This window comes from Microcaecilia unicolor, chromosome 8 (assembly GCF_901765095.1).
Source record: "Microcaecilia unicolor chromosome 8, aMicUni1.1, whole genome shotgun sequence".
NCBI lineage: Eukaryota > Metazoa > Chordata > Amphibia > Gymnophiona > Siphonopidae > Microcaecilia > Microcaecilia unicolor.
Window position 1 is genome coordinate 54689263 of NC_044038.1, and position 15322 is coordinate 54704584.

Consider the following 15322-nt stretch of genomic DNA (forward strand, 5'->3'; position numbering starts at 1 on the left):
AGCGAGATTACACGGGCGCACTGGGTGCACTTCTTGAAGCCGATGGGAGACTTCGATAGGACATGGGCGGAAAAATCACGCCAGCGAAATCAAAATTCGTAATGGCGAGAAGGGCACCAAAAACAGGGAGAGAGGAAAAACCGTACCGATGGCCCACGAAAAAGGCCTACCCCAAAAGCGAAAGGAACTTACCCCGGGGAAACAAACTGGACACACGGGAAGGGACAAAGACCGAAAGGTCTCTTTTTTTTTTTTACAAAGATCGTCGTAAAGGCGACGAAGCAAAGACGCATGAGGGTCAACTTTGAGGGGCACGAAACGGCGCAAAACACGACCGTCCCGAGCGCGGACAAAAGAAGACTGACGAACACGAGCCGGTTCGGGCGGGAAGACGGCCGCGCATGCGCGGTGCGCATGGGCGCGCGAGAGCTAGCAAAGGCCTTTGCTAGTGAAGTTTTCCGACTGGAGGGGCTGCCATGGACATCACCCATCAGTGAGAACAAGCAGCCTGCTTGTCCTCGGAGAATTTGTATTTATCTATTTATTTATGTATTTATGACATTTAGATCTCGGATTAAACATGTATTAGGTTGAAACCTAGATTTGGGGGGTTTGGGGGCATGGGTAGAGTAGTAATTTATTATAAATCTTAATCAGTGTGTTATTTTGAGGGACTGAATTAAGTTGAAACCTAGTCTCACATGAACCGAAGTTTGTATTTATCTATTTACTTATTTATGACATTCACATCCTGGATTAAACATGAATTAGGTTGAAACCTAGTTTGGGGGTGTGGAGGGGCATTAACCCCCCACAGGAGCTGCATGTCTGGAAGGGGAAAGGGATGTGTAATAGATAATGTTGTGAGAGGTGTGAGGGGGTCCTGCCCCCCCCCCAAAAAAAATGACCTGGAAGAGAAAAGGGAAGGAGGTTACTTGTCCTAGTGTGCTTTGTACTTCTGAGGTTATGGGTGGGGATTGGTTCAGTGGGAATTGTCCAGATGGGAACTGGTGGGTGGGAACTGTCTGGTGGGAACTATCCAGGTGGGAACTAACCTAGAACATGTATGCCAACCTGAACATGTATACCTTGGGGGAAAGGAGAAACAGGGGTGACATGATATTAATACCTTTCAAATATTTGAAAGGTATTAATCCGCAAACAAACCTTTTCTAGAGACGGGAAGGTGGTAGAACTAGAGGACATGAATTGAGGTTGAAGGGGGGGCAGACTCAGGGGTAATGTCAGTATTTTTTCACGGAAAGGGTGGTAGATACGTGGAACATCCTCCCCCGGCACATGGTGGAGATGAAAACGGTAATGGAATTCAAACATGCGTGAGATAAACACAAAGGAATGGATCTATGGAAACTTAGTGGACATTGGGTGGCAACGCCAGTAATTGGGAAGCAAAACCATTGCTGGATAGACTTCTATAGTCTACTCTCTGATCGTAACTGAATAGATATGGATGGGCTGGAGTGTAAATTTAAGGGGCTTCGACATTAGCTTCAGAACTTTTAGTACAAGAACAGTGCATGGCAGACTTCTACGGTCTGTGCCCTGAGAATGGCAAGGACAAATCAAACTCAGGTATACATATAAAGTATCACATACCATGTAAAATGAGTTTATCTTTTTGTGCAGACTGGATGACCATTCAGATCTTTATCTGCCGTCATTACTATGTTACTATGCGATACTAATTCTCCTTTCTTCTTTTTCAATTTATTGGCCAAGAAAACCAAATTAACAAAAATCCCTTGTCCATCTGACCATCTCTCCCTCCTTACTTACTTATTCGAAAGCAGATCACATATCTTACCTGGAATTTTGGACTGTGCTGGTCCAATCAAAAACAAACCATCAGGAGAAGTCTTGCCATAAATGTCCATGGAGAAATACACCTTTTTTGTCTGGCCATCTATCAACACTAGAACTAAGTTCTCTATACTAGTGGAAGGGAACCCTTGAAGTTCCACAAATTCAAATGCGGCTGGAGAAGATACAGTGCTGACCTCACTGATCACCACTGTTAAGTGGGACTCAGAGCCACAATGATTCTCTCTCCCAGGAGATGGCGTGGCCACTTGGAAGGTCCACTGAGAGTTTGTCCCAAGACATCTTTCTATGGACTCATCAGTAGTCCTGAATAATGGATCCTCTAGGAAGGCATCCCTGCCAGGTGTCAGCATGGTAAGTAAGACATCAGCTTTGTCAGTCTCTTTTGATTTATGGACAAGAGCATCCACCAGCCCATCACTGGTCACCCTCATGTTCTCACGGTAGGTGCTTTTTCCAAAGTATAGAGCAATGGCATCAGGTCCATTTTGGATAGTGTTTGATGGCAAAATTATAGAAGGAAGTGGATTTAGAGTGGATGACCCAATAAGAAAGAATCCTTTCTCATTAGTCATGTGTCCACTAAGGTTTAGCACTTTGTAGGCTGTATTGACTTTGCCATTATAAAAGACCAAAGAGTAGCCATCCAAGGTAACATTTTGACCACTAGTGTGATAGAGTTCCACAAATTCTGAGGTATCCAGTCCTGGATTATCTGCATTCACCTCATTGATCAGCAGCTGGTGTTCCATCTTATGTTCCTTGGAGTTCTTGATCAGGTTCTGAGATGCTGCCTCAGACAGCAAAGCCCATAGAAGCAATATGATAGTCAATAGCTTGATGTCTTCCATTGTGAAGACCATTATCTCTTTGGCATCCTACAGAAACATTTCAGTTCTAATAAAAAAATAAAATATATATATATAAAAAAAAACAACAAAACCCACAACGGACGGAAGTTCTTCCAAGCAGACTGGTAGAAACAGTATCAATTGTTGCTCAAAGATGACAAGGATAAAATATATCTATCAGTGATTCAGAAAGATGAGGGGTGGGGTAATGGAATAAAAACAGTTCCCTGAGGATTTCATGGGCTAAGAAAAGAGGAAAAGGATCTAATGATCCATAAACGTACACTTTCTTACTCTAGACAGAGGACAGCCTCACCTGAAAAAGAAAAAAGAAAAACATGTATTGATATTCAAGCACCAATTTCACTCTCTCCCTCCCTATAGTCAAGGAAGGCCTCTAATTCAGGCCAATGGACCCTTTTCACATGAAACAAAGCATAAAGGGTCAGATTCAGTAAATAGCACAGAAAAGTAGTTGATGGAAAAAAATCTGCGCTCAGCATTGTTCTTTAAAGGGTGCCCCAGGCTAGGCGTTCTTTATAGAATAGTGCTGAGCATGTATTCTGATGCCTGTTTGGGCATGAGGACTTACACCAACTGAAACCTGGTATAAACCCTGGCATGCAACTTGGGCATAGAGCCCCCCAAATTCTACAACCCTGCATATAATTCTTTGTAATGCCACTGACTCACCCATGCCCCTCCAACATTTGGGCTGTGCGTGAGAGGATTTGGGTATGGATCTTTATAGATTTCCGTGCAGATATGCGCACAAATCCAAATTAGAGCCAACTGATGTCAATTGATTGTTAATAGCCTATTATTGAACTAATTTATTTATGCGTGGATCTCAGGATCATGCACAATTTTGTGTGTCATTTTTTTTGTTACATTTGTACCCCGCGCTTTCCCACTCATGGCAGGCTCAATGCAGCTTACATATTGTATACAGGTACTTATTTGTACCTGGGGCAATGGAGGGTTAAGTGACTTGCCCAGAGTCACAAGGAGCTGCCTGTGCCTGAAAGAATCCGGAGGAAAATGTGCAGGCTATGACCTTTTTGCAAATGCATTTTGCATGAAACAAAGAGTATGTTTTGCATTGTTTCATAGGAGATGCATTTTTGCAAAGTCACTTCACTCTTTCATACATAGGGCCCTTGATGACTTTGATACCCTCTCCTGTAACTTGGAAATACTATTATTATTATCAGGCACATGTGCTACAGGGACAGTGGGGCCGATGCAGAGAACTATCATGGGTGCAGGGTTAATGCCTGGTATGGATGAGAGTTACTGGCCACATGATGCAGAAATGGGCTCAATGTGGGAGTGAGCTTGCACAGTAGACACTGGCTCATGGCCTATTCAAATCAGATTATTCTACACCAATGCAGAGAGATTTTAAGGTGAGTGTGCAAGACTTTTAGTGCCAGGACTGAGGTTGCATAAAATGGTTGGCTTGCCCTCTGCATCAGGGCAAAAAAAACTAATAGCCCCCAGACCTCTCAAAGAAATGTCAGCACCCTGATCCCCTCACACTCCACCTGAGATGACCACCTACCCCTGATCCTGTTGGCACCCAATCCTACCCCCACCCCCTCTGACCCCCCCTAAATATCGCTGGTATCTAATGCACCCTCTCCTTCTCCCCAACCTGAACCTCCTGCCCTGCCATTAAAAAATATCCTTGGAGTCTAGGGCACCCCTCACACCCCCAATGCATACCTTCAAAGAAGCATAAGCAATGTCTGTTTGCTCCTGCCTCTGTGCTACCATGTTGAAAAGGTGGTTCCTGTCTTCGCACAGTGCATCCTGGGATGCACCAAGCAGGATGTCTGCCAAATAACAGAATTTTTCCCTTAAACAGACTGATCCCACTCAGTACATCTCAGGTTACACCACACGTGGACAGGTGCCACCATATTTTAAGATGGTAGTGCAGAGGTAGGAGTGAGTGGACATGGCTTCTGCCTTTTTGAAGGCATGTGTGTGGGTGTGTAGGGGGAGGCTCTGGGAGACCATGAGGATGCCCTAGACACCTGGGATATTTTTTAGAGGGGTAGGGTTGGGCCAGGTTGTGGGTGCCCTAGACATCAAAGATATTTTTCAGGTGGATTATACCAGGGATAATTATTTTTTTTTTGGGGGGGGGGGGGGGGGGAGATCAGGGTGTCAACAGGGATTTGGGGTGTGGGGAATTATGGTGTTGACACTTGTTGAGGACCCAGGGAGAGCATGGTTATGCCAGTGTGTGTGTGTGTGTGTGATGGTGGGGATTGCTGCTAGACACCAGGGGATTTTTGGCAGGGGCAGAGGGATTGGGTTATGTTGGGCTGCCAGAATACCAGGGATGGAGACCACTAAACTACAATATCTAGAATAGGGCTGATGCAGACCACCAATGACATTTTTATGTCCCCCTTCCTGTCAGTGCATGAGTGGTAATTGACTTACACTCTAACAGGAAGGACATTTTAGCAATGAGTTGCAGATTATTGCTGAATGTTTAATGCCAACAGTAATTTATATGCTCACTGCTTTGCTGCGGGTTTTTTTTAAAGTTAATTTTGTAGTAGAAGCTACACAGCAAGCCATAGGTGTAAATGCTTCATTGCATGGATTTCTGCATCAGCCCCAGTATGCTTTAACTCTACTTCTGAGGTGGATGAGGTGGATGATGAAGATAAGGATGCAGAGGAAGAGCAAGATCACTTAGATTAGTGTTCCTAAGTCCTGTCCTGGAGTACCCCTTGCCAGTTAGGTTTTCAGGATATCCACAATGAACATGCATGAAAGAGATTTGCATATAATGGAGTCAAGTGTATAAAAATCAAGTTCATGCATATTCATTGTGGCTATCCTGAAAACCTGACTGGCAAGGGAGTATTCCAGGACTGGACAGGAAACACAGACTTAGAAGACTTAGGTTTAATTTGGACCAGTGTTGCCAGCTGGGCAGTTTTCCCGCCAAATTGTGCTAATTTTGAAAACTATTTTCTTGCAGTGTGTGCAACGTTTTGGGCAATATTCACTCCTCTGACCTAGGGTAGCTCTCTGCCACCTTGCCCAGCTGACGGCGATCTTTTATCGGTCGGTCTTTTACTTTAGTCTCTTTCCAGCCTTCGCTTACGCCTTTGAATATAACCCCACTTATAGTGCATGGTGAGGGATCAGAGATTTGTAAAGCCCTTCTCTTTTTAGCTTGGAGGCATGCTGCTTCCCCCACCCCACTTTAAATATTTAAGTACTTGTGGCATTTTATTGAACGTCATACTTAAACTGCAGCAGTTTTAGTTATGTTTCAGATTATATGCCTCCATGACTTGATCTGTTGTCCTGGTTTAAACTATCTTCTCTACATATGCCTCAGCAATGCATAAAAATAATATAAAAGCTGACTTCTTAGGCTAGTGCTGTCTAGCTGTTTGAAAATTAGCCTCAGTGCTAAGGATAGCAAGTGAATCGTTGATCTTGAATTTTTTTTGAGGGTAGAAGTTATTCTATTCTTGTGGCGAAATGGTAAATTTTCCAGCATATGAATTATATTTCATAAAGTGTATTTCTCTAGTTTGGCCAGCAGGTGGTGCATGTTTATGTTTAAAGCTCTTACAGAGAAATGACTGTTTTTCTTTAGTTTAACACAGAGAGGAAGTAATCTGCAGTTATGTGGCCTGATATTTTTAAAAGACGTTGTTCCTGGTGGTTTGTGCGTTGGGTCTGTAAGTGCTTTCTGTGAACTGGGGGACCACTTGGAGCGTGGCCCCCAATAACCTAGAAATCACTGAGAATACTTTGAGAGTGGGGGACTCGCACAGAGGCGGTTGGGACCCAGTCGGTGGGAGAAGGGTGCTAGTTTAGAGCACAAGTGGCAGGTGCAGGCAGACCTGAGCTGTGCTGAGGATAGACCCTCTAAATGACTGCATCCTTCGAACAGAAAGGATACAACCCCAAAATAATCTCCAAGAATATTGCCTCCTCCCTCAAAACACCCAGGGAAAATCTGCTACAGTACAAAGAAAAAAAAAAGCCACAGACAGAATCCCCCTTATAGTGACATACAACCCAGAGCTGGAAAATTAAGAAAAATCATAAAAGATCTTCAGCCTCTACTCCAGGAGGATGAATTACTGAAAGAGATATTCCCATCCCCACCAGTGCTGGCTTTCCGACTGCCACCCAACTTAAAACACAAGCTAATCAGAAGTAAGCTCCCAACACAGACTCAAAAAGAAGAGAATGGCACACATCCTTGCAATATATCCAGCTGCAAGCTATGCCAAAACATTTCATAGGACCCCACAGTCATTCACAAAGGAAAAATATTCAACATAAAGGAATCCTTTACATGCTCATCTTCCAATGTGGTATACATCATTCAGTGTAAAAATGTGACAAAGGATGCTATATTGGAGAAACAAGCCAGATGCTAAAGACAAGATTTAATTTACATAAACATCACATGAAAATGTCAGTGCCAGCCAGGATGCCACGATTGTGGGGCAGCACTTTACAAAACCAGAACACTGTACCAGTGATTTCATAGTAAGAATCCTGAAAGGTAACTTTAAAACAATACAGGAACGTAAGACCTTTGAAGTCAGAATGATTAAATATTTTGACACCCACCAGACAGGACTTAACAAAGATCTGGGTTTTCTAGCCCATTATAAACCATAAAGTTGTACTGCTCTGTTTGTCACCCTCCTGTCTGCATGCATATCTCACCTATCCACCCCATCCTGTTAAACTGTCACTGAAATGCTTTGATGTTCCCATGCATATCTCCTGGTCTCACCTATCCACCCCCATCCTGTTAAGACTGTCACTGAAATGCTTTGATGTTTCACTTATATATACTGTCATCTACCAACATTTGCTTATTTCTGATCTGACGAAGAAGGGCAACTTCGAAAGCTAATCAAGAAATGTATTAAGTTATGTCCAATAAAAAAGGTATCATCTTATTTTCTTTTCCATGTTTTATTTCTATTGATTACCTTTAAAAGTGGACTAACACGGGGGGTCACGTGATGCTGTGAACGACAGCGGACGCAGGTTAGCTCGCGGAGGGAACCCGATCCACTTTAACGCCCGTGAGGCTTGAAACCCGATACTATCTGCGGAGAGAAAAAGGGGCGAAAGTGTGCAGTCTCGTATGGACAAGTATTTGTCTGCCCCAACGACCCGAAAGTCGGTAAAAGTGTCGCGAAAAGGAGCAGACCGCGCCAAAGCCAGCGAGGACAAAATGGCGCCCAGCTCGCCGCCTCGAACAGCCTCTGCGGAGTTCCTGGCCGAAATAACAGAGGCAGTAGTCAATGCGCTGGACTCGCGTTTCCAGCAACTCTCGGAACAAATAGCGGGAATCGCACAGAACACAGCGGAGTTGCAGCGCCGTACAGGCGAGTTGGAGGTTAGGGTCTCGGACACTGAAGACACGATACAGGCCCAAAATGAGAAAATAGAGCGCCTCGAAGCACTGGTCCAGTCTCAGCATGGAAAGCTGGAGGACCTGGAGAATAGAGCAAGGCGCGAGAACTTGCGGTTCGTGGGCTTCCCGAATCGGTCCCGGAGGCAACACTAGCAGCCACACTGGAGACATGGTTGTGGCACGCTATCCGGAGGTGGCTAGCAGTGGGAAAATCTGCATGGACAGAGTACATAGAGTGGGACCAGCGAGACCGAATGCGGAAAGGCGAGGGTGATAATTGCAAAGTTCCACAAGTATTCGCAGAAAGCCCAACTGTTGCAGCTTATAAGACCAATAGAGAAGACGCTCGATTTGAGGGGAAGCCAATTCGGATCTTCCAAGACTACTCCGCGACTTGGCAACCAAGCGACGCAAGTTTTCAAAAATTTGTTCTCAACTGGTGAGAAGAAAATCCGCTTCACCCTACAATACCCAGCTACGCTGCGGGTACAATATAACAATAGATGGCAGGTATTCATGGAGGCAGCAGCGGCAGAGACATGGACAAACAGCTTGGAACCACCTGAACCATAAATTGACAGAACGAGCAGGCCAAAGACTGAGGCCTGGATGATTACTGGACAATAGTCTCATGGCATGAAGGTATATTAGTGTTTACTGTTAAAGTTTGAAGTAGTGGATGGGGCTCCCCAGGGCGCTTGGTGTATTGACCCCTACCAGCCAACCTCACTTTGGGTGGGAGAGGGCTCTGGTATTTGGGCAAGGGGAAGGGATAAGAAGGGGGAGGGAAGGAGAGGGATGGGTAGGGGGAGTGAAAAGAGGGGAGTAGAGGGAGGGGGGGAGATAGGGGACCTTCAGGAGCCACAGAAAGGGACCGTCATAGAGAGAGAATGGGAAGATATGGAGACCGTAGGAGGACAAAGATCCCTAGGGAGAAGGGCTGGGCTCCCGGGGAATTATATGCAGGTGCACACTTGGATTGGGACAATAGGTAATACTGACACATAAATACACTACTCGCATAATCTCCTGGAATGTGTCAGGTATAACATCCCCAATAAAGAGATCAAAGATATTAGGGCATCTTAAGCATCATAAAGCTGGCATAGCCTGCATTCAAGAGACTAAATTGACAGATGGGGAACATGAAAAGCTGAAACAACAATGGGTAGGGGAGTGTCACTATGCTTCAGCAGAGACTAAGCGGAGTGGGGTGGCAATTTTGATAAAAAAGGGCCTCCAGTGCTCGGCTAAGCTAATATACAAAGACACGGAGGGGAGGATCCTGCTGCTCAGACTCAACATCCAGGGACAAAGCTACTACTTATGTAATGTATATGGTCCTAACTCCCCTTCCCCCTCCTTCTTCCAAAATTAATAGCGCTAGGTATGCAACACACGGACGCTCCCTGGATATGGGCAGGAGACTTTAATACATTATGGACGCACAACTGGATAGGACTGGGGTCGGGCACAGGCAGGGGGTCAGTAGTAGCTTACCAGAACTCTGCAAAGCGCTAACATTAGTGGATTCTTGGCGACTCCTGAATCCCTCTATGAAAGACTTTACCATCAGTCTAAAGTGCACCAATCATGGTCGAGGCTGGATTACATTCTAGTGGCCCAGTCGATATTCTTTAAAGTGGAAAAGGCAGAACTGGGACCCTTGGCGATCTCAGATCACTCATTAATATGGATAGATCTGACGCAGGGAGGCTGCGGGGAGTCAGGTTACACATGGAGATTCCCGTCCTATCTATATAGTGAGGAACAATTTGGCAAACATATAAAGGAAAAATGGGACAGCTACTGGAACTAAACGCGGCCTCCTGTGAGTCTCCGACAGTACTGTGGGAAGCTTCAAAAGCTGTAATGAGGGGGGAAATTATAGCATACATGAGCGCTAGGAAAAAACGAACTTTCTGCGGGTATTATAAATCTTGAAGGGGAGCTAAAGCTGGCAAAAGGTAAATTCTTAAAGAACCCAACCAGAGAACATAGGGAGGCCTAACAGCAACGACAGTGGCATGAATTCCCTGATCCATGAACAAACTAAAAAACACTTGTTGGCGTGTAGGCTGCACTTTTGCCGCTTTGGGAATAAAACAGGGAAGCTGTTAGCTAGGGTGGCACACTCACAGACACAAAAACCGGTTAATAACATCAATAACATCCCCATCGGGCTCTGGACTACGCAGGCCGGGGGAGATAGTTGAAGCATTCCATTCATATTTTACAAAAATGTACGCAGGGGAAGGAGACCAGGAAGAATTGGCAGCACGGGACTACATAGAAGACTCTGGTCTTCCCAGATTGCCATCGGCGGCCCGGGAGGCGCTTTCGGGTCCATTGCAGGCCCGTGAAATACAGCAGGTGCTTAAGACCCTGCCACTGAACTCTGCTCCGGGCCTGATGGATTCCCGGCAGAGTATTACAAGCTACTCCCAAGCCAGTTTAGCGCGCCATTAATAGAGTATTATGAAGCGGTGGTTGGGAGAGGTCACTTAACACCAGGGGAAAATGAGGCATGGATAACATTGATCCCTAAGCCGGGTAAACCGGAAGATAAGGTAGAATCCTATAGGCCAATTTCGCTTATTAATGTGGATTTAAAAATATTGGCCAGAATCTTGGCAGACCGTCTGGCACCACATATGCAATTTCTGATAAAGAACATCAAGTGGGGTTTGTGAGAGGCAGACAATCAGTGTTAAACGTACGAAAAGTCTTACTAACTATTGCACAATGCAGCTTAGCAAGACCCCGCTTTTGTTCGCGAGTCTGGATGCTGAAAAAGCATTTGATAAGGTGAGATGGAACTACCTATATCAAGTGTTAGAACATGTGGGCATAGAGGATTGGTTCTTAAAAGCAGTTAAAACTCTTTATGAGGCGCCAACTGCCCGAGTGTTGGTAAACGGTATGAAGTCATCAGTGCTGGAAATACAATCGGGCACAAGACAGGGTTGTCCTCTATCACCCTACTGTTCCTTCTGTATCTAGAGCCATTGCTCTGTACGATTGCAGCGGACCCAGAGGTGGTTGGGGTTCAGTTGCCGGGCCAAATGGTATAAAGCACTAGCATTTGCGGATGACGTGTTTTTGACTTTGACCAGGCCACAGGAATCTTTAACTAGGCTCTTGGAAGTCATAGATGAGTTTGGGTTCACTCCGGTTTCACTTTAAATTCCAAAAAATCGGTGGCTCTCCCCTCAAGGGTGGAGATGGCGACAGAGTGGCAGGGACCATTCCCACTGCAATGGGCGCAGGAGGAGGTGACTTATCTTGGAGTGCGCATACCAATAAATTTAGAGCACTTTACTCATCCAATATGAACCATTTGAAAGACAAATGGGTAGAACATTACACAGCTGGCAGGGCCTTCCTTTATCAATTGATGGGGAGGTAGCCCTCTATAATATGATCCTGTTTCCAGCTGGGTTTACACATTCCAGATGATACCCATGTATTTACGAGCCGGGGACGAGAGATGGCTGCAGAAACAACTTAATCACTTTTTATGGCAGGGTAAACGAGCACGCATGTCCATAAAGAGAGCAATGCTTCCAGGGACAAGGGGGGTTGGGACTATTGAATCTACGTTTGCTCTCGGTAGCAAGTGGAATGCGCCATCTCTCGGACTGGTTCAGGTCTACCCAGTTCTTTTCCAGCACACAAGTAGAAACACAATGGTTTAGAGGAGGGCACTTTGCGAGCTGGCTGCATGCTTCGGCGGGGGGGGGAGCTGAGGTTGGGCCCAGTGTCCCCTATATTCCAGCCATTGAGACTGACATGGAAATGGTTATGTAAATACTTTGGTCTTAACGGTGTATTTCCCCCCTGCTCCCCATCCGAGGTAATCCTGAATTTCCAGTGGAAGTACCTCCAGAACCTTTCAGATATGGGCAGGGAAGGGAATGAGATATGTATACCATGTAATTGATGAACAAGGCGAGATAAAGCCCCTCCCAGAACTTTGTGCAGAGTTTAAGCTGGAAAAAGGGGATACCTTCGCATATTTTCAGCTAAAACACTATGTGCAATCGCTGCCGAGGCAGGCCTTGAAGAAGGAATCGTGGGAAAACTACAATGCTATGCTTGGACTAGATGCCCAATCTCGAATTCCGTTGGCATACTTTCATGCACATCTACGAGAACACTCTAAACAAGAGGACTATACCAAACTGGCACAACAGTGGAGCATGGAACTGGGAACTCATGTTACCCAGGAACAAATGGAATCCTGTTTAAAGAGGAATTACAAACTAACAGAGAACGTAAGCTGGCAGGAGACACAATACAAATTCATTCTCCGACTATACATCTCCACGCATAGAGCTTACAGGGCCACGCTAAGGGAGACAGATTCATGTCCAAAGTGTGAGCTGGCTAATGCACATTTGGGACATATGTTTTGGACATGTCCCAAAATTCACAGATTTTGGAAGCAGCTAGCAGAACACGTATCTGTAATGTGGCACATTAAATGGCTCCATTCCCCAAGACAGCTGTTTAACATCTTTTCAATTCAGGGACAGGCGCCAACTGGAGCGAGGGCTTCCTGCAAAGAACTAGTTTAATGGGGGAAGAAAGCCATCCTGAAGGTATGGCTATCGGCAGAGAGTCCCACGGTCAGCCAGTGGCGTTCGCTAATGATTCAGATGTGCTCAATAGAACGGAAATCTGTGGCGGATCTATCTTCAGAAAAGGGAGACATGTACTGCAAGATCTGGTCTCCATACTGGGACACATTGACATCAGTGGCAAGAAGTAGAATTTTGAACTCCTGAAGGGCAAATAGGGAGGGAAGTGGGGTGGAGGGGAGGGAGGGGAGGGGGGAACTGGGGGGGGGGGGAGGCAAGGGGGGGAGGGGGGGGGGGAAAAAGGAATAAAACTCTCAAAGACCTGTAGATTGAGATTGTATTAGCATAGAAGGTGCATTGCTTATGTTCACTGTCTCGTTAATGTTATGGATAATTTGAGTTGTCAATAAACAAGATATTAAAAAAAAAAAGTGGACTAACACGGCTACCACACCTCTCTACTCAAGTGCGTTAAAAATGCTAATGCACCTTAGTAAACATACCCCATAGAGTTATGAGAATCAGGTACTTAACAATCCAACTTACTATTTATAAGTACAATAAAAAAAAACCCAAAACATTAGGTTGAAATCTTTTTTTCCTGTGTCTACATCAAAAGAAAAAGATAGCATGTGGGAACTTGTTTTGTGGATTGCAGTGGTATATTATAAAAATGCACTTGCCTTTTTTATTACTACTGCTTCAAAGACAGGTATTGAATAATGAGTGAAGGGCTTCTCTCATGCAGAAGTTCTGTGAAGTCAGTCTAAATGTGCCAACATTGTCCAGTTTAGAACACTATTAGCCACCAAGTTCATACAAAGGTAATTATTTTTATTTTAAATTGTACGGGAAAATGTGGGGTATAAATGTCATAAATAAATAAATAATAAATATGTTCAATGGAAAATAAATCTGTTGGCTCAGGCTGCTTGCTATAATTATCATTGTTTCATTATTGGTTTGGGATTTGCGTTACAAAACGAATGAGGAGAGACTTGCTGACCTGAACATGTATACCCTGGAGGAAAGGAGAAACAGGGGTAATATGATACAGACATTCAAATACTTGAAAGGTATTAATCCGCAAACAAACCTGTTCCAGAGACAGGAAGGAAGTAGAACTAGAGGAGATGAAGTTGAAGGGGGCAGAATCAAGAAAAATGTCAGGAAGTATTTTTTCACGGAGAGAGTGGTGGATACTTGGAATGCTTTCCCGCGGGAGGTGGTGGAGATGAAAACGATAATGGAATTCAAAAATGCGTGGGATAAACATAAAGGAATCCTGTTATGGATCCTTAGAAGCTTAGCAGCGATTGGGTGGCAGCACCGGCTTTCTTCTATGTTTGTGCAGCGCTGCGTATGCCTTGTAGCGCTATAGAAATGCTAAATAGTAGTAGTAGTAGTAGTAGTGGTTGGGAGGTGGGGCTAGTACTGGGCAGACTTCTATGGTCTGTGCCCTGAAAATGGTAGATACAAATCAAGGTCAGGTATACATATAAAGTAGCGCATATGAGTTATCTTGTTGGGCAGACGGATGAACCGTACAGGTCTTTTTCTGCCGTCACCTACTATGTTACTATGTATTATTGCTACCAATAATTACATAGTAAGGACATCCAGTCCTTACATGCATATAGTTTTGCTTTTTAAACCCAAAGATGAATCCTAAGGGTTGTTGAATAATTAGGTGTAAACTGTGTTTCTGACTTTACTTGTATTGGACTGATTTGGGTCCTGCTGATCTGTACAGCTGCTGTCTGGAATTTTGGAAGATGGAAATGAGAAGATAATAATTAAGTTTTAGATGTATTATGTATATGTCAGTTATTGGATGTGTGTCTGCCAGAACTGGTTTTAGACATGGCTGGAGCCCACATGAAAAATCTCACTCATTGACCTTCAATCTCCAGAATAGTGGTGGTAAATCTCCAGCTCTGAGATGGGCCACCCTTGGCATCTCTAAACTGCTTTACCTTTGCTGGCAGGGATACTGATCCCCACCAGCCAAATAAATGGACTTCTGTTGTTGCCCGCTACTTGTTTCTGACTCTAACTCTGAGCGTCTTCTTGCACAAGTATGCATTCATTCAGCACCCCCAATGGTTTTGAAAAGTTGGCTCCTATGCTGTTGGGTGCACAATTTCACCAAATTTCCCGTTGCTGGAAAATGACTGAAAAGAGCGCTCAACATATAAAAGTTAGCAAATTATTTACAGAAATTGGTCCGCTCGGCTGCTCAGTTTCCATCAGTGCAATTCGCAGTATGTAGCGAGAGAAAAGTCGAGTTAAAAGAGTAAAAGCCTAGAGGGATGGTTTCAGAGCAAGCTCCTGCCATCCATCTCTCTTCCAGCGAACGTGAGCGTAACGGTTATTGCCACTTCTTAAAGAAACGGACATGTCCCAACTGGTATATTATACCAGCCTCAGCCAGGAGATACAGATGAGGAGAGTGAGTCACGTCTTCAAACCGAGCAAAACAAAAACAGCCATCATCACCTCGAATACTTTTGGCCTCGCTTGTGTCACAGTTTGGAATAATGCAAACTTTGGACGGCTATTAATGTTCAGCGTATTGAAAAAGAAGGGGAGGGGGAGGGGTGGTCCCCGACTAG

General features: G+C 44.7%; 1 protein-coding gene across 5 annotated transcripts in view; it reads right to left on the minus strand.

Annotated features, from left to right (window-relative positions):
• LOC115476154 overlaps positions 1–15322 on the minus strand; it is a 184846-nt gene that overhangs the window by 139332 nt on the left and 30192 nt on the right. For all 5 annotated transcript variants that reach the window (XM_030212359.1, XM_030212360.1, XM_030212361.1 and 2 more), the window contains exon 2: positions 1826–3009. In XM_030212359.1, the coding sequence (XP_030068219.1) occupies positions 1826–2705 (880 nt within the window). In that variant the 5' untranslated portion in view covers positions 2706–3009. The remainder of the gene's footprint in view (positions 1–1825; positions 3010–15322) is intronic.